Raw genomic sequence first — 22,686 nt, forward strand, 5'->3', positions numbered from 1 at the left:
AATCACTGGAAACTGAAGTTTTGATAACTGATATTATAAGATATTATATTTCACGATGTGCACGTGTGTACTTCCGGGATCACTCTGGCCAGGCCGTGGTACTTCCGGAACAGGTGCAGATTCACGTGAGCCGGGGATATAAATGATATGTAGAGGTGTAATACTGCTAACATCCAGCAGATGGCGCCTCTGTGGCGTGAAGGTGTCGGAGGGCGCTTTAAAAAAATGTCATCATTAATATGATACTAAACAGATAATATTTACTTTGTTAATGGGATAAGTTTCGTTCCTGAATTCGTACTGTATATAAAAACGCATTTACAGATAAAATAAATAAATAAGGATTCATTATACTTATGCTGCAATAATTAAACCATATTTAGACCATATTTTTAAATGCCAGTCTACTCATTTGAGCTACAAGCTTTATATATATATATATATATATATATATATATATATATATATATATATATATATATATATATATGTGTGTGTGTGTGTGTGTGTGTGTGTGTGTGATAATGTGTATTTGGTGCATGCAACCTAGTTTTCATACAGGTTTGTAAAGATCTCTTAAAACAGTTATGCTGTTCCAAAATCTCAGCAAGAGAGGCTGTGGTTTTTTTTTTCTCTCCTCTAGGCAATTTCCATGAAGTTGAATGGAAGCTGCAACATGGGGCGATAGATAGTGTTATATGCACACAGAGGCTATGTTACTGGGATGCACATCATTTGGATAACCCGTTTATTCCCATCTCTTTCTCACATCCCCCGTAAATGAAGGAAATTAAGTGCGGGCGCTCGAGGCGACATCCTAAGCTATTTAAATCTTTAAATTTACATCTTCCTCCTGCCTCAAGTAATTGAACTAACTCCGGGCTTGCTGCTTTAATTGAGCAAAAATATCTTGTCTTCCTGCTGCTTTGCTCTGACGAGGGAAACTAATTTCAGCCAACGGCGAGGAAGAAAAAGGCATCAGTTGGCAATATCGTTTAGTCCAAATAATTTGAAACATAGCCTAATTTTGAATGCAAATGCAAAGTGTTGCACTTGCTGTATGTTTTGTCTGGGGAGTGGAAAATGGACTAGTATTTGCAAGTGTAGAAGTTTCCGAACACACGCAGGGGTTAAACTGTCACAGCGCCCAGTTTAACACCCTTTAGTCCAAGTCAGCTCCAATTGGAAATGGAAATCATTTCTAGGCCAATCTTTCCTGCAAAATTCTTCCATGCAATAAATCGCACCGACAGACATTTCGCCACACAGTGCTCCAAAAAGCAATCAGCCATGTCACGTGACCTAGACAAGCGCCGTTGTACAAGATATTGTTCTAGAATGTTATCGAAGTGCACAGACAGCTGCCTATAATCATGATGTAATAAGAACACATTCCCTTATATGGAAAATTTTTTCATTTCAAAGTTGTATATTTTTTTAGTTAAGGCGGATGTAAAGTGCTGGGGCTGCAGCTACATGGCGGCTCAGTGGGTCACACTGCTGTATCACAGCTCCAGGGTTTCCGGTTCGGTCCTGAGCTCGGGTTACTGTCTGTCTGAAGGTTTGCATGTTCTCCTTGTGTTTCCGGTTTCCGCCCACTAGGTTGATTAGCTGCATTAAATTGCCCTTTGTGTGTGTGTGTGTGTGGTCTGAATATATCTAGTGCCTGTCCTGGGAATAGCGGGCGCGAGGCGGGAATACACACCCAGAATACACCCCAGATTCCCGCCTCGCGCCCGGTCTTCCCGGGATAGGCTCAGGATCTACCGCGACCCTGAGCAGGAGAAAGTGCTTACTGACGATCTGTGTGTCACAAGATCACTCTCCTGTGACAAAAATGGACCAAGCCCAAAATATGAAGCTTTTATTGGTCTTAACAACAAATCTTTGGTCAGGAAATTAGCAAGAATTAAACAGAGACTGTGGCTCTCTCCCTGCTCTATCAGTCCTGGTTCCTTTTATGAGCTTGTTATCAGGCTCATGATGAGCTGCATCAGGTGTGGCAGATAAACAAATAATGACTAATATGAAAAAAAAAATCCCAGGAAATATTTGGGAAAATTTTGTACACCCAGACATGTGTTAGTTTGAATAATACATAAAGCATTTTAATTATTATCATGATTTCACCTTTGCGTACACGAAGACTAAGTGAATTTCCCTGTTTCTGGCTTTTTCCCCCAAACAAACACTTCACTGCAGCAGAACTGCACGAGCACAGGAGCTCTCAGGAGTGCATTTCTTTCATTCTTGCTCATTTTCTGACCTATGATTTGTTACTAAAACCATTAAAAGCTTAATATTTTTGCCATTTTGGGCTCGGCCCATTTTTTTTTTTTGCCCAGGAGTGTGTAGATAAGCGAAAAGTGTGCGTTGTTAGTTTATAGGTGTTGATGCCTTTATCACGTGACATTGATAACTATAAAGGAAGCAGGATATCTCTATTATAAAAGTACCTTTTCCCACAGTATCAGCCTTTATCTAACATTTCAGATATTGTAATCTGATGACTTTGTGCTTCATGCTTTTCGCATGAGCAGGCTGTGTTGTGGTCGCTGGTAGGCGCCACTCCGCCGCTCTGGAGGAAATCGTTAACACGAGGGTTAAAGAGTTGAGTTCAAAGTGCGCGCGCACTTACACTTTCGCCTTCTGTGTAGTGTAAAATCTGCGGGCTGAACCTGCTATTCGGGCTGGACCTGTCTGTCTCCCTCGGGATAAACCTGTCTCTCTCTCTCTCTCTCTCTCTCTCTCTCTCTCTCTCTTCCCGAACACATGCCATTAAAGTCGGTCGCGTCCATCCAGCCGCGCGCTGTAATTGAAATGGCGCGCGTGGCCGGAAGCGCTTTGTGCTCTGTCGTGCGGCGCGCGCCGATCCGCGTCACTCCGGTCTGCACGGACACAACAGTAGAGATAGAGAGAAAACGCAGCAGAGATGCAGAGATAAGGGCCAGGCAGTCATTTATGGACTGAAAAAAATAATTGTAGCTTTATTTAGAATAGGTCCATCATCATCATCAGCCTTCCTCATGGTGCTCTTTTACCATCAACCACTCAGCCACTATCATGACTAATCTACTCTAAATAATCATCTCAGGTGACATTGTAGGTAACCATCTAAACCGTTATCTCTCTCTCTCTCTCTCTCTCTCTCACACACACACACAGGATTTTGCGCCAGCATTGCGCGCGCGCGCACACACTGTTTGTTGGGACAGAAATGAGAATAAATGGAAATGAATGTGAGCCTAAAGAATGACGGCGCGCGTGCACATGTGCGCAGCAGGATGAGATGTTAATGTGGTGAGGCGGGCAGAGCGCAGCTGATTGGAGCCCTAATCCCTTTCCCCCCGGGGCCGTTTTCAGAGCCCCGAGCCAGAATTCCTGCTCTGCTCTCCTCCACTGTTATTCGGGAAGGATCTCTGGCTTCAGCGCACTCTCTTCCTGTCTCACACTCCAACCACAAACGGAACCGTAAAGCCAAAAAAAGAGGCAGAGAGACGATCGATCGACGCCGACTGAGCCATGACTTCCAAGGTAAGCACGCGCTTCTCTCCCCATGGAGCTGCTTTTTGTGGAAACTCTCTGTATCTCCTCTCTGTGTTAACCGACTTTTAAAGCCACAGCGACCTCACACACACACACACGCATACACACGCCGCTGATGTGCGCACGGAGCTGCTTTTTTTTTCTTCTTTCTTTTTGCGGATTTTAACGTTTTGCGGGATTCGGCGTGTCAATACTGTACGAAGAACCGAATCGGCTGAAATCCGGGAGCGCTGAAGTATCGAACATTTTCCCAAAGTTATTTCTAAAGGAATAGAAATCTCCTCGATCACACACACACACACACACACACACGGGGAGAGAGAGAGAGAGAGAGAGAGATCAGAGTTCCTGATCAGATTGCATCGGACATCCTAACATGTTTGAAACGGTAATCTTTATAACACTTTTTTTAAATCTGTATATTTATAAACACATAAAGCCATATTTTAATGTGTCAGGACCGTGCTGTGTTCAGGAGCTCCTCTGGCCGCATCCCAAATGCAGCTCAGTACCGGACATATAGTGCACTACGTAGGGTGGATGTGGCATTATTTCATAGTTTAAATAGTGCACTGGTACACTGAGTAGTGATGTATTTGTGATTTGAGCGACGGGATTACAGGAAGTGCGACAGAGTTAGTTCACAAATTTTAACCTGAAGGAGAGAAGGAGAACTAGCCTACTATACAGACTCATGTGTCAAAAGGTATGTTCCCTAATCCGCATTTTGATATCGTTCATATTCTGACCATTCAGTGCTGTAATATGTGGTTTTGAAAGTATTTCAGGCTTAAATAGTATAGTACAGAATACTGAACCATTCATTCATTCATTCATTCATTCATTCACCTTTTGATTTGCTGTCTAGCAGAACTGGAGTTAACCTCAATATCTGATAGCATATAATATAAAAATTATAAACAGCCATGTTTTTAATCACTGTTTTAATCACACTGTAAGGGGAAAAAAAGGTTCCTGGAAGATCTTTGAAATGTTCTTTGAGTTAAAATGTCTCCAGAAACCTTTTTGCAGCATGAGTAGTTCCTAATAGAACCCACATTTTCATTGTTTAGAGTGTAAATGTGTAGCGTTATATCATTCAAATACAGTGTTAACCAATGCTACAGATTTCACCCTACCTCTCACACTAACCTGCTTTACCTCTGACCCAGCATTCCCGCTGACGCCTTTGAGGTGAGCTGTCCAGAGCTTTCAGACCCAAATCCTCCCATGTTTGTGCTTGTTATTGAAGTTCAAACCCCAGATGAAAATGAATGAAGACGCTTCTCCTAAAGCATTGTGCCCCAAGCAAAGCAGCCTTTAACCATCTGCTTAACATTTTCAGGCGGCTCATGTAACAGCATTTGTAACTCCACAATGGTAGTTTAGATTTCTGAAAGGGTGCAACTGTAAATGACAGATGTGTTTCCAAAAAAGGCAGAAAACCAAATCAGCCATGTTGAATGAAGATCTACTGTACTGAATTCACACTGTGTTTTAATGAAGACCTACAGTGTTCACTCTAATGCTGATTTGCTTCCAGCTGAACAGCTATCATTATTTGTAGGATGGCACTGAACGCACATTTTCAATACAATACCGATATCTGTTGTAAGCACGGGCTGATTTCTGTTCCTATTCCAGTTTTGTGATGTGAAACATCAGAGGCGTGATGGAGACAAGCTTTAAAGTGGATTGTTTCCTGTGTTCAATGCAACATCTGTATTGAGTTAGTCAACATTTAATAAAATACATCTGATCCAGAGTTTCAGGCTGGTATCAGCTCCAAAACTGATGCTCAGTACTGGATTTGTGCATCCCAAATTATTTTCTCTCTGATTCAATCCTGAATTATCCATCTAGGTGTTAAATACTACTTCTCAAACTCTCTGCCTTTAACAATAACATTGTTTAAACTCTATTAAATCCTGACCAGCACCACACTGAGTAATGTAAAAGAGCTTCCGAGCCAGTAGGAAAGTGTCTTAATTTAACATGTTTTGATTCTTAATCTCTGAATATAATATGAGTTTTCTTTAATATCTGCATTTCTATGTCACCTGAAGATGCTGATTTATTAGGCTCCAAACCAAACCGCTGGATGTCATCAAACCTTTCACGTCTCACACTCACTCCCACTACCTTTAATTAGGAGTTTACACTTTCTCAGTGTTCCCTGAAGGTAGACACCTACAGTACGATCTATCCCTCTCTGTCTCTCTCCCTCTCTCATGCTCGTTAATAAGCCTCATCCTTTCCTCCCCTCCGGTTCTGGGGGAAAAAAAACACGATGCAAATTCTCTTAATTAGAGGTGTGCTACTAATTCTTGAGCGAAATGTGGAGTGAAGTGGATGTAAGAGTGATCTCATAGGTGTTGACAGGCCTGGAGCATGCATTTATGCTTAGGGATTCAGGAGGGAGAGGACTGACTCGGAGCAGCAGTGCTGCAGGTGTGTGTGGTGTGCTGTGTGCTCTGCTGAGAGTGTGTTGTGTGTGCTGATCCGCAGGAGGGAAGAAGCATGTCTCGCCTCTCTTTGACCCGCTCTCCAGTGTCTCCTCTGGCTGCGCAGGGCATCCCTCTTCCTGCTCAGCTGACTAAAGCCAACGCCCCCGTCCACATCGATGTAGGAGGACACATGTACACCAGCAGCCTAGCTACACTCACAAAGTACCCAGACTCAAGGTAGGACGCTTTTATATTCTGTGATGGAAGTGAGTGTAAACTTAGAGAGAACCTGCTGCGCCAGATGTCATGGATTGCCTACGCAGATACATTTTGAATGCTTTTTCAGTGATTGGTTACAAAGGTTGAAGAAAACCAAGGTTTTTTGGTTCTTAAAGGAGTACTCCAGTGGTTTCGACCTAATCTCTATTTACTGCATCTAATGTGTGTGTGTGTGTGTGTGTGTGTGTAAGACTAACATGAATTTCAACACATTTTCCTGTAGTGTTGCAGCAGGTAGCATTGCCACCTCACAGCTCCAGGATCCCCAGTTTGATCCTGAGTTTGAGCTTGCGTCCTGTCCACATGGGTTTCCTAATGGTTTCCAGGTTTCCTCTCACCTCTCAAAAACAAGCTAGTAGGTGGATTGCTAATGGAATTTGGCCCAAAATGTGTGTGTGTTGCAAGACACAGCCAGGGTGTACATCCGCATCACACATCCACTGTGACCCTGAGCAGGATAAAGTGCTTACTGAAGATGAATGAATGAATGAATGAATGAATGAACATTCGTCTGATTGAATGAGTTATACATAATTAGACGTAATTTGCAAAAAAAAAAGAAATTGAGTTCATGAAAACATTCTAGAGAAATACTGTATTTTAAGTGAGTTTTACGAAAACAGGTTTATTTTGGTTCTTTTTTCATTGCAGGGAAACATGTTCAAATTCTTGTTTGTTGTAATCACATATAGACCACAGATGTGCTCGATAGAGATTGAGTTGTAAACCGCTTGTGTTCCTTTAATAACTGCAGCGCTGACATTAAACACATGTTTATTTAATGACAAATAAGCCAAATTTAAGAGCTCTTCCAACAGGATTTTATATGTGCTGTTGCAAGATTATATTTGAGGTTTGAAGTTTGGAGTAGATTTGAAGAGGTGGGTCTTAGTTTTGTCAAGTGAAGACCTCATGGTCCACTGCAGTTTTGCTGTAAACCAAAGCAGCAGTGCTGTGCAGGAGGATCAGAAATGCTTCTCTAAAATTCCACCCCCTCATTCGCATCCTCAGTATATTTGTCTCAGCATCTGCCCTCCCTCTGACTAACAGGGCTATTAGCAGAAATGCTGAACTCACTGAGACAAAAATCACTATTCCGTAGAAAAGCTGATGTGTGTTTAATGATGTCAAAGCTGTGTCATTTGTACACAAATAAAAAATGGAGAAAACTGTACTGAACATAATCCTGCTTGAGAGGAAAGCTGAGGCCACGTCACGGCTGTCGTGCATCTCGTTGGTCGCAAGGAAACAGACGCTGCAGTGAAACTGGACCAGATTCAGATATTGTCCATATATTATTTTCTGAATTGTGAAAAAAACAGAAATCTGTGTTAATCAGACAAATGAAAAGGAGCAGTGTTCCCACTTGTGGTGCTGTGAAATTCCTACCTGCTGCATCTCAACCTCAATCCTCAGAGGTCCTGCTGATAATTCACTCCCCCATGAGAGGCGGGTGGAAAAGAGCACCACCTGTTAGAAAAAGAAGAGTACAAGGAGAGCGAGAGGAGAGCACTCCCTCACATCTGCTCAGCTTAACACATGCCATGGCCTTCTCTGATTTAATAATGTAGATAGAGAGACAGGGAGGAGGAGGAGAGCAGGGTAGGGGAAGCGGGGGGGAAAGCAGGCAGCATTTTAATTGCTTTTTAGAGAAAAAAAAAGAAAAAGAAACGGAGATGAAAAACTAAGATTGCCTGAAGCTATATGGTGAAATTCTAACTGGGGGAACTGCAAGACCATATGAGAAAAGAAGCACCGCAGGCACAAAAGGGGGAATTGGTTTTCTTATTAAGTGTTTTGCATCAGTTTCCAGAATGGGAGGGAGAGAGAGAGAGAGAGAGTGAGAGAGAGAGAGAGAGAGAGAGAGAGAGAGAGAGAGAGAGAGAACATGAAATGAAATGGGAACATCTTTGCAATGACAAGATTTAAGTTGATTTAACACAAGAGCAGAAATAGCATAAGACATGAAACCAAATGTTCGACCTCATTCTTCAAACCAGGTTAAACAATAAAACTGCATTATTCTCACTGCATTTAAAACTGTCATATTGCTCCAACTGTGGTAAAGGATTGTGATTATTAGTCAGCCTCTGCATGAGGGTTGAATTCATGATGTGTTTGTTTTTCTGTCTTCATCAGAATCAGTCGGCTGTTTAACGGCACGGAGCCCATCGTGTTGGACAGTCTGAAACAGCACTACTTTATTGACCGGGACGGGGAGATTTTCCGTTATATTCTCAGCTACCTCCGCACCAGCAAACTGCTTCTTCCTGAAGACTTCAAGGTAAATCTGTTCCGCAAGAACTAGAACATAATGCACAATCATTTCACTGTTTCGAGGATAGATATTTATTTATTTATTTATTTATTTATTTAAAGATCATTTTTATTGATTTTCAAATTAAGAAAATACAACACCAAGATGTTCAGTGTAAACAGTAAAATATTAGTCAACCTCTCCAAAATAAAAAAATAAAATTAAATTAAATTTAGTATAATAAAATAATTGCATAAAAATAAAATAATAATAATAAATAAAATGTTAAAAATAAATTATAATAAATTATAAAATTAAAAAAATTGGTAAGCAGTGGTCAACTGGAACATATAGACCCATACAGCTCATGTATTAAAATACTGCAGCTCATACAAATACTTTATAATCTATTTGGCATTCTTATAAGGAAAATGTCTAAAATTGTGCTAAAATTGTCTAAAGTGTGCTAAGGATACAACTGATTAAAGTACATCTGCATTCAGAAATGAGATTTCTACACGATTATAGAGATTGCTGTTCTGCAAAAGTCACATTTTCCCATTTAAAACAGGCTTTCTGAATATTTCATACTGTAACGTAATATAGTGGTATTCTGAAACTACGTAGTAGTCACATTAGCTGTGTGCTAGGTTAGCTAGATATCTCTAGCTAATATTAGTGATTAATAAAGTAGTCTTTATTGTTATGGTATAGGTAAACCACTGCAAACTAGCTTACTAGCACTAAGCTAGCTGGTTATCCAACTAAGCTAATGTTAGTGATTTAACAAATAGCTTTGTTTGGTATATTTTAAGATTTAGCTACTGGTAAATATAATTCTGAGAAAATGACAAACCAGAATCAGACGCTGAAACCTCACTCTCATCTATATGTGACAAGCTAGTTTACTAACTTAGATAATGTTAGTTAGCTAGGTGTTGGGCTACTGTATATTTAGACAGGTTTGACTACTGCTAAATATATTACTAAGGATATGATTAATCAGAATGCAGATACGGAAATCTCACAAGTGTCTACCTGCTAATTTACTAACTGTTTGCTGCCGTTAGCTATTTGAATTGAAAGGATGCGGCATTTCCAATGTGCATGTTCATGAATATTCAGCCTTATTCGATTGTGGCATTTGTAATAAGGGTGAAAGGGTAGAGTTGTTCCTAGGCTTTTGAAAAATATTAATTTGCATAAATGATTTTGGATGGGTTACAGTTACCTGGCCAGGGAAGCTTTAGGTCCAGCATAGCATCTAGCAAACAACATGATTCCGAATTGTGTACTGAAATTTCAGCAGCTCTTTCAAAAAAACATTTTGTCCTTCCCCGAGTTGCAACTCAACCAATAGAACATATCCTCATCATTAAGACTAGTCTGGACAGTCTCCTCCACAACCCCCAGCTCCTTCTGGATTTCACAGGATGCTGTGGAATAGTGAAAAGATGCATAGACAGCAGTTACAGCTCAAATCATTACATCTCATTACAGTCAAGCCTCACAGTTCAGCCATCACACTCTTCACACACTCTTCACCCTTTGCAAGCTGGGAAATATGCAAATAGCGGCCACTGACTGAATTGATCATCATTTGCAGCCCCATCGAAATGCTGTAGGGCTTTAATTGTCCCAGACACGTGACTCTGACACACAGGGTTCACAAGATCAATCTGTTTGTCTTCATAGCATATCCAAATGGCGCCGACTCGCTCATCAACTCATTCACTCTTTGAACATGTTCGCAAATTTACAACAGTGAAAGCTATAATTCATTCCCAGTCTGAGGAACTTGTTACTTCAGATATATACTTAGTCGCTTGTCCCTTGAGGGGAATTTTGTAAAGTGTCAAACACAATTCTGACTATTTCTGCTAATGGAAATGCAATTCACTGCGCTTTTATCAATTTCTTTGTCTAGTACCAGCTTCAAAGCGCTGAAGCTATCACGAGAAGCTATTGAGTAGTCTTCCTTTATAGGTCTCCGTATTTACTGGATTAGGTTTTCAGAATGTTGCCTTGTAGAAGTCTCGACATATCTAACCCTCACTACAGACCGAGGATGAATAGCACCTTAAGACTTATATTTCCCTTTGAATTACCCCAAGCCTCCAGGCCTGAAGTCTTAGCATGCATGCTGACGGGGAGAAAGAGAAAGAAATAGGCAGACGGGGTGGGGCGAGGGGCAAGCAAAAGCAGCTTCTTTTTGTGTGCATACTGAAAGTATGGAGTCTTAGACGCTGGGTAGTATTGTTCACTGTGGCATAGCCTGCAGGAAAATGAATAGTTCATACAAGGTGGAGATGAAGAGCTAACTTTTTGGAGATGCAGGGAGGGAAGAGATCGGTGTTACACAAGCTCCTCAACTGGAAACAGATCACAGTGCTTAATGGCAGAGGGACAGAGAGGGAGAGAGAGAGAGAGAAGATGAGAGAATTTCTGACTGTTACCTACCTTCAGTTGTGTTGCCTGCCTCAATATTAGTGTGAGTGTTAAGGGTTGCCATGTCTTCAAAAGTCAAATGGACATTATTAAAATAGACCAAAACCACTCCAATGGTCAAAAAGGTCTAATTCCAAATGTTAAAAAGTCCAAAAAATCATGCCAAATATATTACATTATTTACAAAATAACGTTGCATGATACAATTTAGTGAAGTAGCACTAAAACCATGTAACTTTTTTTAAACATCAATCTCCTAAAATGGTTTTGTATTATTTCATATATATTTTGTGTGGTGATGTTGGAAAACCCTTCACATAGTCAAATTTTGAAATACATACTGAATAACGCTCTTTTGCATGTGTCTCGACCACAAGTAAAGTTCTAGCATTTTAAAATCCGGTTACCCCAAAAGTGAAAAAGGAGAAAATTTCATTTCAAGATTTCTTTCTGGCTGTGGCGCACGAGCATTGCGGACATTTTCGCAGCCGGGATCTGATCACAAACTGAATTTATTAGGCTGATGTCTGTTTCACTATCCAACAACTTGATCAAATCCTGACATTCACTGTGTGAGAAAATCACACTTAGCTAGCATGAGTTTTATCTTCATGCAGTCTGACTGTTTCTACCACTTCATTAAACTGGCTCCTTATCCAACCTCATCTTTGCAGATCTCTGGAAGATGAAACAGTGTATATATAAAAATATTTTTTAATGGTTTCTTAAAGCAAAGGTGTCAATATATGGCTTTTTTTTGGCTGAATTCAGCCTTAGAAACATCCACCTGGGTATTCCCAGATTTTACACTCGTATCATAAATAAATAACATCTATGAGAATGAGTAAATCAGTTCACTAACACACAACAAGCACAACCATACTGTAAAAAAAACCATACAGATTTCTTATTGTAATACCTTACACTGTTACTAATACATTATTTTACCTGTTATTTCAATATTTCCATTTTAAATATAACCACAACCACATATTACCACAATTTGTCTTTGCATTAAAAAATAATTTCTACTTCTTTGGCTTTCAAAACACTAACGCTATAATTACTCAAGTCAAAAATATCCCAATTCAATGCGGAAACCACATATCTGGCAACCTCAGTGAGCATGTCAGTCAGTCAAGAAGTTTAGAGTTGTAATAGCTCTAGTAGTAGTTTACCTGAGTGGTAAAAGGTCTTAATAAGGATATTTGCGTTCAGTCCTGTTGACTTTCTACAACCAGACATCTGTTAGCTTGTGTCAGTTTTTTATTTCTCTCATATTCGTAAGAAATTTATCTGTCTATTGTTAAGCGAGTGAGTTTTCATCTATGTTGTTTTAGTGCTGTGGCAGTGCCATCTGGTCTGGTGGAAAATGGTAGGGGTAAAAGGGCTGGGGTGAAGTGGCTTCAGGGCACTAAGACCCTCAGGACAATACAGCCAATCTGTGCTTCCAAACTAGAGAACGTGTGTGTGTGTGTGTGTGTGTGTGTGTGTGTACCACAGTATGAGCAATTTTACAGACCTACATGGCTCTGGGAGTTAGTATATAGCTGCTGTTTTGAGTAGTGATAATAAAACCATTGGGACCAGGATCCTTCTCATGTTTATTCTCATGGTCATATTTGACATAATCCTACACACAGACCGTATAGACTTGTGAGTTATTTGTGCTATATTGTGCAAGATAGTGTGCAACATTGGAATGAAATGGAAATATTGTATAACAATAGGAAGTATTAAAACTATGGTTCAGATATTAATAAAAAAAATAAAAATTTGCAGTCATTGTAATCTTGGTCATATTTACACACACAGAGCTCCTTCATTAATTATAGCTCTGTTCTGATTGAACCTCATGGTAATGTAACTAAACTAAACTATATAAGTAAATGCACATAAAATAGAGTAATAATTAAACCTTGGAAAGGACACAGCCATGTGCGGTTTTACTGTTGTTGTGTGTAGCATGTGTCACGTAACATTGATGTTATATCAATTCTGCCTGGTAATACAGGTAAAATCCACAGATATTTATCCCATCCTAATCTCAAATTCCAAATTATTTTAACAACCACCTCTGGTCAAATGAATCTGACTAAGCAAGTTATCATAATGCTTGACCTTAATGATGATATGCTAACATTTTCTAAATTATTTACTGTTTTCCTTTAGAACATGGTGGTTTGACTCCAAGTGGCCATTATAATGAGATCTTCTGAACTGAATTTTAGTCTCTGGCTAATCTACAATCTATGTCGTTATGTTAGCATCTGACACTGCCCAAGTTAGCTAACCTTATCTAATTAGCTAGCATGGTTTACTAGTTGATATTTAGGCTAATATAAAATGAACAAATAATTGGAAAAGATTGGGAACATGCTTTAAGAGAACTCTTTGCTAGAGCAGCACCTCTATGTATTTGCTATTACAAGCACCTTCCTTCATCCATACACATGACTGTACATTGTCTGTATCCACGCTCACATCTGCTTCCTGCTCTGTGGGCTGTGTAGGAGTTCCAGCTGCTGTACGAGGAGGCGCGTTATTACCAGTTGAGCCCCATGGTGAAGGAGCTGGAGCGCTGGAAGCAGGAACGAGAGCAGCGGCGGGGAGCTCAGCCCTGTGAATGCCTGGTGGTGCGCGTGACCCCTGACCTTGGCGAGAGGATCGCCCTGAGTGGAGACAAAGCTCTCATCGAGGAGATCTTCCCCGAGACGGGCGACGTCATGTGCAACTCGGTCAACGCCGGCTGGAACCAGGACCCTACTCATGTTATTCGCTTTCCGCTGAACGGATACTGCAGACTCAATTCTGTACAGGTAGAGCTGCATGTTTCATACCTTCCTTACATGAATAAATGTTCTGTGAGGAAACTGGCACAAAGTCTAGAATTGGCAGGAAAGTTGACTAAGGTGTAGTAGAGCCAGGGATAGTTGCTGCTATTAGAAATAGTTTAGATTTGCTGATCACAGAAAGCATCAGTATGTGATTTGTATCACAACACAGTCTTTTATGTTCTGTGACCAATACCTATTGGATTCTACAAATCTTTTGCTTATCATATGCATAGCTCATGAACAGCACAGCAGCTTCCAAACATCTGACTGACGAATCTGGGAGAAAACAGAGATGTAGTAATGTGTGACTGACTCCAGAGGCGATTCTAGGGACTGTGGGGGCCCAAGGCAAGGGGCCCTCCCTGTGTATTTCAATCTATCTCTAATCAGGGATTATACAAGTGGCAATACCAAGATGTCAGAAAAAAAATAATAATTGACCTAAGCTAAACTGTGGCATATACAGTAGAGTTATATAATAGGCTAAAACAGAACACCTTTGGCAAAATTTTGGCTTTTATTCTCTGTATATACTTTAAAATAGCAAGCCATCAAGACAATTTGAGCAAAATGACAAAGTCCACCCATAATGCTAGCTAAATATTTAACATTATTTGCTCCAAACCAAGCAAGCTAGCTAGCTGCTTGCTTGACAAAGTGATGCTGGGCTAGCATTATGTTATTTTATGGCTTAGCCTATAGATATCATCCAAGATAATTATTTTGCTATTAGATTCTTTCCTCCACTTGCTATAGTTCTGCTTTCTCTTTTCCTCTTCTTCTTGTTTTCTCTTTCTTTTTGGCTTCCAGATATAAATTCTCTTCATTCTGAAAAGTGCAACAATTAGCTAGTGACATGGCACCCCTTTAAAGACCCCATCTGAGGTTTTGGGAAGTTCTGCACTTTGAGATTTGGATATTTTCATAGACATAAAACTCAGGGGCCCCAAGCAATTGCCTAACATGCCTGTCCCGTGGCTACGCCTCTGATTGACTCAGTTCTATCTATCATGTTGTAAAACAACTAGATAAATATAACAATATAAAAAGATAACTAGACTAGCTAGCATTAGATAATATACACCAGCAATGCTAGCAATACTTTTAACAAATCATCCAAATTGTATTTATGTAATAAGAATACTTTATTTAATTTTGATCCATTTTTGGTTGTAGTATTTTGTATAAATATATATTGAATTGCTGGTTTACACACTCACCGCTTACTTTTTATGTCCCTGCTTTATGTAATTCAGATCAGTGATGTGTATAGAAGATGTGCGTGATCAGGAAGGAGACATTGTGTTCACTGAAAAGTTTGAGATGCTGGAAAGAATGTTAGAAAGCAGGACTAGGGCACGAGTGTCACACAGGAAGAAGTAGAGAGAACTGGTGTGAGGAGGAGAGGATAAAGCTGGCAGGTGTTGAGAAAGGTGTAGCTACACAGCTGCAGAGGTGCAGTTCTGCCCCACGAGATGTTATTACATCCCCCATAGGGACCGGCAATACCACTGATTTTATTTTCGACCCAATACCAAGTAAAACATTAGTATCCTGATACTGATACAGACACTTTGAAAAGTCTTCTTGTGCGGAAATTTCTACAGTCATGGATTTTAAACATGGATATCAAGAATTAATTATATGTAAAATACATAATTCAGGAGTGTTTGAATTTAGGTTTTGCATAATTACAGAAATAAACCATATACATACATATCATTTACAATAGACATTCACTCTGTCATACTTTTCAGTTCGGTTCGGTTCAGTTCTGTCAGCGGGCAGAGGGATATTGTGGAAGGAGCAGTAATTCCATCCTCCGCATCATTACATCCTTCTTACATTTATTTTTCAATTCAATTTTAGTTGCATATCACTTTAAACAATAGACATTGCAATAGACAAAGCAGCATTACAGAATTCCAGATGTAGATTTAGATCCACAATGAGCAAGCCAGATGTGACAGTGGCAAGGAAAAACTCCCTGAGACATCATGAGGAAGACGTCTTGAGAACAACCAGACTGAAAAGGAAACCCATTCCTGTCTGGGTGGCACCGGATAGTAAAATGATGAACTATTACACGTCCACAGCTGTATATTATAAAGTCAAACAGCACTAGGTGTGTTAAAATGTTTATTCAGTGTAAGCATTATAGTTTTCTATGATTACACAGAAAATTCTTAGGTACAGGGCTACAATATGCTTGTGAGATTCTGTTCAATAAAAAAATGAACACATAATATCAATATTCGTATGTTAGGATCCATTAAAAAAAAACTTCAGGATCAAAAGTATGGAAACTTCAGTATCAATCCACCTGTCTTTAATGCTTTCACCTGTTCATGAAGTGCTACTACCTTTTTTTTGCCTGCGCGCGCACACACACACAGTAATGTAGGGCACCTTTAATGTAGGGATATAGAGAGCCGTAAATGAGTGCAGAAATCGAGGGGAAAATGATATGCATAATTTATTTTTAACTCATCCTCAAGACAAATCCCTTCTTTTTTAAAAAGCGCTCCAGCGTATGTGCCTGCAGCGGTTTAAACACACATATTACATTTTTAATACCTACTTTGGTTTCTTTAAACAACCTAAACTGGTTTATGCTCCTTTTTACACATGCTTAATTGACTTACAGTATAACTAATCGCTGCATCTGCTAACACCATTTTCCCGCCTTTGCACACTCGACTAATTGTATCACGCTAGAGGTGCAGATCTTTTTTTCTTGCTTGCCACATGTCAGGCACTCTTAAGCCCAACCAGTCATGAGTAACATGACAGAGGAATTATGTAAGAATGAGACAGACAGAGAGACACAAATAGAGTCAGAAAGACAGAGAGAGAGAGAGAGAGAGAATCAGAGAGACAGAGGAAGTCAGAGTCAGGAAGTAAGTTAGAGAGTCAGAGAAAGAGAGAGACAGAGTCAGAGAGAGAGAGAGAGAGAGAGAGAGACGCAGAGAGGGACAGAGACAAAGAGAGTTAGGTATACAGAGTCAGAGAGAACGGAACGAGAGACAAAGACAGAGAGAGACAGAGAGAAAGAACAAGAGAGACAGGAGGACAGAGGCAAAGAGAGACACACAGACAGAGAATAGTCGAGAGGGACAGAGACAAAGAGAGTTAGAGAGCCAGAGAGAGTCAGATATGTAGAGTCAGAAAGAGAGAGAGAGACAGAGAGAGAAAGAAAGAAAGACAGAGAGAATGAGAGAGACAGAGAGTCAGAGAGACATGGCTGTAATAAATGTTTCAGAGGTTTCAGCCTGTAATGTTCTTTTTTTAATGCATCACATGACATCACTCCTGCATTTCTATTTATTCTGTGTATTAACATCAGTTTTAAACCACACGTTCATTTGGTGTTGTTTTTTTCCTTCAGCCTGTGAACTCGGTAAAGTGGCATGCGCTTGTTGCGTCACCTGTTCTCCTCTACCTGAGGAACACACCAGATGAATTCATTTCCCCTGTAATACTTACTGAAATTCTGCCAGAGGTTTCCAGAGGGTGGATAAGGGTGGACATTTTACTCAGGGCCCCGTGATTCGACTGAGTGTTATTATTATTTTTTTTTTTCATTGGAGGAACTTTTATCTGGCTCAGTTGCCTTGAGGCAGAATTTTCATTTTCATGTGAAGCACACTTGAAAGAAGTGGAGGAGTAAGTGAATACTCCAGACTGCATGTGTTGAATTTCAAAAAAATCTACAAGTACTGCACCAGATAAAACATGTCAGTGATCTGTGGACGAGCAAGTGACAGGGTTTGCAGAGAGCTCGCTCGCCAGTGGATCTCCGACGTTGGCGGTGTGTGTGTGTGTGTGTGTGTGTGAGTGTGTGTGTGTGTGTGCTGTTGGGGATGCAGGAAAAGAAGGAGGTGATTTGGTTTCGGTTGTCAGAGGGGGAAACAGTTTGCTTTTGACTCCTCATCAAACTCCAGTAAACAGCTCCAGGGAGAGTCTGATCGCTCTCTCATCTTCACTGGACTGTCTGAAGAGGGAAATGTTGCAGGCAAATAAAAGCATAAAGATAAAATATAGATAAAATGTTATAAATAAGGAATAAAATAAAATACATGGTGGCATGCCATTATAGGAAAATAGTTAAGGACAGGCTGCTGTGATGCGTCCTCTGAAGTCGAATATTTGCCAATAACAAGTGTTTTATTCCTCTTATACCACAGCAATCTGCCGCTTAATGATTGACCTGCCATTTTTCTCCATTTACAGCTACATTTAATGTCCACAAAATGAGTTCATTCCTGTTATCACTTACATTATAGGACTTATAAACAGTTGTTCCGTCTCCAGGCTGCTTTTGTCAAGACAGAAAAACACAGCTTGATGTTACATAGAAACTGGAAAACACTTCTGAATTTAATTGTGATATTCAAATAGTTAACTGCTGATAGCTGATATCACACTGTGCTAGCTCTGCATTTAATCCATCCAAGTGCACACACACCGTGAACACACACCCGGAGCAGTGGGCAGCCTTTTTTTGCTGCAGCACCCGGGGAGCGGTTGGGGGGTTCGGTGCCTTGCTCAAGCGTCTCACCTCAGTCATGGTATTGAGGGTGGAAGAGAGCGCTGTTAATTCACTCCCCCCACTCACAATCCCTGCCGGACCTGAGACTCGAACCCGCAACCTTCAGGTTCACCTTCGGGTTACAAGTCTGACTCTCTAACCATTAGGCCACGACTGCCCCGATGTGAAGCTAGCTAGCTAGCTAGCTAGCTAGCTAACTTAGCTGATGTTAGTGATGAACACATCACCACATAACATCAGTGGACTGCTTTGCCCACTGTTAAATAACTCACTGAAAACATGGTAATACTAAATGAAACACGGGTCCTGAAAACCCTTACCAAAAAAAAAACAAACAAAAAAAAAAAAAACACCTCACCAATTAGCTAGCCGGCACAGCATTTTCAAAGTACTCTCCTGTGTATATTCATGGATCCTGAATAAAGGTGTAGAGATATTCCTAGGTTGCTTTTAGTCATTTCTCATTAATAAATAAGCAAAATATACAACAATAATCAAAACTTCTGTAATTAATTAAAAGTTTACAGGTACCACATCATTCTGTTTTTTGGACATGAGTTCAAAAGTCAAATATATATATAATTTCAGACATCAGAGATGTTCCTAGGTCATTTTTTTGCTCATATTAAGTAATTTATTAATCTATATAACTTAATATTTAATTGATTAAAATGTTCTGGAGAATATGAAGTTGATGGATTTAATGGCGTATCCATTATTAAACCACATCTTGTCTCTCTGAACAGTTCAATTAAAATGTAAATGTAAATGGTAAATATTTAACCTCACTGTTATTGCTCAGGTGCTGGAGAGATTGTTCCAGAAAGGCTTCACCATGGTGGCATCGTGCGGCGGAGGAGTGGACTCGTCTCAGTTCAGTGAGTACATCCTGAGTCGGGAGGAAAGACGCTGTCAGACCATCCACACGCCCATCCGGATAAAACAGGAGCCACTGGACTAGCCCAAAGCCTCCATCAGACCTGCAAAAGATCAGCTATGGACTAGAATGAGCTGGTGTGTACTTCTCTGCCGGCTCACTGGACTATAAGGAGCCCATCATGATGGAACTCTATCTAAACAACGAAAGACATCTGACTGAACACCAAGACTCAGTAGAGGGACATGTTCAAAATGTCAAGATTACGTTTCTGTATAATTTGGTCTTCCACTCACATTAACACTGTTGGTATAGTATTCAGTCATGCCCTTGTTTGTGTTTAAAGCAGAATTCTTTTTGCACACTAATCCACATTCCAGTTTTTCCACTGTGGAACATCTCATACTCCAGTCTTCTATAAATCAGATCCTTGCATGCTCTTGCCATCATTTCCGAGCGCATTGGTGTTTTTATGATGATTGTGGAGTGTAGAAGGACTGGCTGGCTGGCTGGCATTGTGCTCAAACTGATAGCGATCCCAGTTTCTCTTCTCTGAGTATCCTCCGATGATGCATTAGCAAGGGAGTGATTCTTTCTGATCTTCTGTTGCTGTGTGATCCGCAACATGACAGGCATGATGGTTGAATGCTTTACCAGAAGCATTCTAGGTGTGTGTGTGTGTGTGTGTGTGTGTGTGTGTGCTAGATCTGTGTCGTGTCAACCAAAATATCACTTGTTCATTACAGAAAATACATCAGAGGATCAGATGAGAAAATATCAAATCCAATTCAATACCCACCCAAGCCATGTGTATTGGTGCATCCATAGTTAATGTCTTGTAGTTGACTTGTAGTTACAACACGGCCAGAGGAAAGCGTGTGTAAGGCTAGGTTCAGACAAACAGCTCACATCCAATGGCAAATCTCATTTGAGCAGGAAAGAGTGTCTGCTGTCTGAACAGCAGAAAATACATGCAGTCAGATTTTTTCCAATTAGATTTAACCGACATTTGTATGTGGCTTAAATGATTAAAATCTTATTTCCATAGTTGCGACACTCTTCAAATTACACTAGATTTCAGGATTTAAAAATCAATTATATTCAATGAATATAAAAAAAAATCTGAGACAACATGGACGAAAAGAAGCATGAAACCCTGTTAGCAGAGAAGAAATACTACAGATTTGGATTCCCGAGTGGTGTTCACTCTAATAGCGAGCGATGGCTAAAGATTTTAAAATTAACCCTGATCTCTGGGTGGGAGGGATGGAATTACTCTCTCTCCTGTCAATCAGAGTGCTACTAGCCAATAGTGGGCCTCTTGTATGCAGAAGAGGGCAGTTAGTGCTCTCCTCCAAGTGTGTTCAGCTGCTCTTTGATAGAGAATGAGCAGCAATTTTGAAAAGATGCGCTGGCTTCATGTATACTGCAGGAAGCACATGCTAGCCCTCACACTCCCTGATTCATGGGGAGAACTAGTGTGTGGGAATTGGCAATGGCATGAAATTAGGTTACAAGTTTTAGTTATCCATAGAGAAATCTCCATGTTGGATCTCTAACTAGCTGCCGTAAACTTCACAGAGTACGCACATCTGCATCATTACAGACATTACTGTGAAATCAGATATGCTCATTTTTCTTTTGCAGTGTCAATACTCTGAATAAGAAATCATTAACACATAATTATTAATAATTAATACATAAATCAGATTTGTCAAGTTTGCTAGAACGTTTCCAGTGGTTTTTGTAAGCCCCGGGAACCTGATGACCTGCTGTAGCTACAATAATGACAGCGGATCATTTTGATCAGGAGGCTCCAAATTTGTCAGCCTCAAATTCCCTTTCTCAGTTTTGTGTAATCAAATGAACATGATCAACATGCTGTTTGGCAAGCCAACAGCCAAAGATCCTCTGGAGATACACTTGCCTCTACATTCTCTACGACTCTGTTCTGATGAAGGCAGGTGGATTACTTCATTCACTAAATGAATGCACTTCTGTGATGCAGCGTTTACAACAACTATCAGGATTTCTAGGTCTACCACGGCAGCACAGAGATTAGTGTGCAGCTCAAGGCTTCTTCAGGGCTCCAGAGAAAAACCACAGGTCAGAGAGAAGCCAACCTCTTCTTCCAAACACCCCCTAGAAGCCAAGGTCACTTTCCCACAATCCATTTAGTCAGCCAAACCTCCCCAGGCCAAAAAGGCCCAGTCACAATGTGGGGGAGAATAAACACGAAAGGTTACTTATGTGGCAGGAAAACACCGGATGATGCTTAATGTGTTGTAAAAGTACACATTTAATAGGCCGAGTATTTTTCAGGACATTCTCTACACAAGCGGATGGCAGGGGCAAAGGTCACAGAAATGCCAACGCACTCTACACAATCATACGCTGAGTGTTAGTGTAGCAAGACAGAATGAACTGCTGAGACCGGGGAGCTTGTTATCCTTTGTTATTCTTCAAATTGTTCCATCTGTGCTATCGTGTGGGATGTTTTGGCGGCTTGATGAGGCCCTTAAGCAAATATACAAAATAAATCTTTATTCCAGCCGTACAGTTTTTAACCACAGCCTCAGAAGCTGATCTCGGATCTCACACTCGGACTTTCAGCTGCGTGAAAACAAAATTCTATTTAAATGCTGTTCTAATCGATGTTGTGTCAAAATGTATAATTACAGTAAGGTGCAAATTTATGTACATTATTTAAATAAAATCCATTTTTTGTTAATGGATAATCATTGTAGTGTTCCAGGCATGTGTTTTTTTCCTTTTGTACTTGAGGAAAAAAAAAATAACAGACTTAATAAATTGCTGATTTTTTCCCCCTGATTTTTAACATTCGTCTATCAGAAACAAGTTGGGTTTACATTAGCTTAACTTTAGCTTACAATTCTTCTAAGACCTTTTATGCAGCTAATTACCTTTTGTTAAAAAAATTTAAAAAAAGCTGTTTTCCTCATGGAGACCAGTCAAATGTTCCCACAAGGTCAAAATTGTCAGATATCCTTTCCTTCTGGGCACATTTGGCCCCCACCATGATATAAAAACATGCCCACACGCACACACACACTCCTGAAAGTGTGCTGGCAGATCATCATGCAAATGAGATCTTGCTGGAAGCGTAAGTTCAGTTGAGCGAGGTGTGATAACAGGGAACGTTGGCACTATCCACAAAGGGACGAAAAAACAAATTTACAGGAACAAAATGGCAGCAGGAAACACAATGTTCAGGAAAAACAAACTGAGACCAGCATGGTGATGGAACAATGTGCCTTTCCTTCGGATCCTGCAGTAAGTTAAGACATAATCAAATGACATTTTATGAAACAGTCGAACATGTAAGTAAGCAACTTTATTCTTTTACAAAATAGTACAAATTTTATAGAGATGAACACTTTTTTCAAACCAGCCAAACATTTAAAAATTGTTAAATTTACCAA

At 40.1% G+C, this 22,686-nt stretch overlaps 1 protein-coding gene across 3 annotated transcripts; it reads left to right on the top strand.

Annotated features, from left to right (window-relative positions):
• The first annotated feature begins 2,814 nt into the window (after positions 1 to 2,814).
• Positions 2,815 to 22,068, top strand: kctd15a (potassium channel tetramerization domain containing 15a). 3 transcript variants are annotated; one of them, XM_026917749.3, is made up of 5 exons: positions 2,815 to 3,534; positions 6,055 to 6,230; positions 8,412 to 8,556; positions 13,491 to 13,796; positions 19,169 to 22,068. In XM_026917749.3, exons 1-5 carry the CDS (start codon positions 3,523 to 3,525, stop codon positions 19,325 to 19,327), a joined length of 798 nt encoding a protein of 265 aa, XP_026773550.1. In that variant the 5' UTR covers positions 2,815 to 3,522; the 3' UTR covers positions 19,328 to 22,068. The 3 variants fall into 3 exon arrangements, with proteins under 3 accessions (XP_026773550.1, XP_026773551.1, XP_053091403.1); XM_026917750.3 differs by lacking the exon at positions 2,815 to 3,534 and adding an exon at positions 3,591 to 3,934; XM_053235428.1 differs by lacking the exon at positions 2,815 to 3,534 and adding an exon at positions 3,982 to 4,252.
• The last annotated feature ends 618 nt before the right edge of the window (positions 22,069 to 22,686 follow it).

The sequence above is a fragment of the Pangasianodon hypophthalmus genome, chromosome 7, assembly GCF_027358585.1.
Source record: "Pangasianodon hypophthalmus isolate fPanHyp1 chromosome 7, fPanHyp1.pri, whole genome shotgun sequence".
In the NCBI taxonomy this organism is placed as follows: Eukaryota; Metazoa; Chordata; class Actinopteri; order Siluriformes; family Pangasiidae; genus Pangasianodon; species Pangasianodon hypophthalmus.

Coding starts and splice junctions, on each gene's coding strand:
- kctd15a (XM_026917749.3), top strand. Junction 6,231..8,411: donor ACAAAGTACCCAGACTCAAG/GTAGGACGCTTT, acceptor TGTCTTCATCAG/AATCAGTCGGCTGTTTAACG. Junction 13,797..19,168: donor GCAGACTCAATTCTGTACAG/GTAGAGCTGCAT, acceptor GTTATTGCTCAG/GTGCTGGAGAGATTGTTCCA.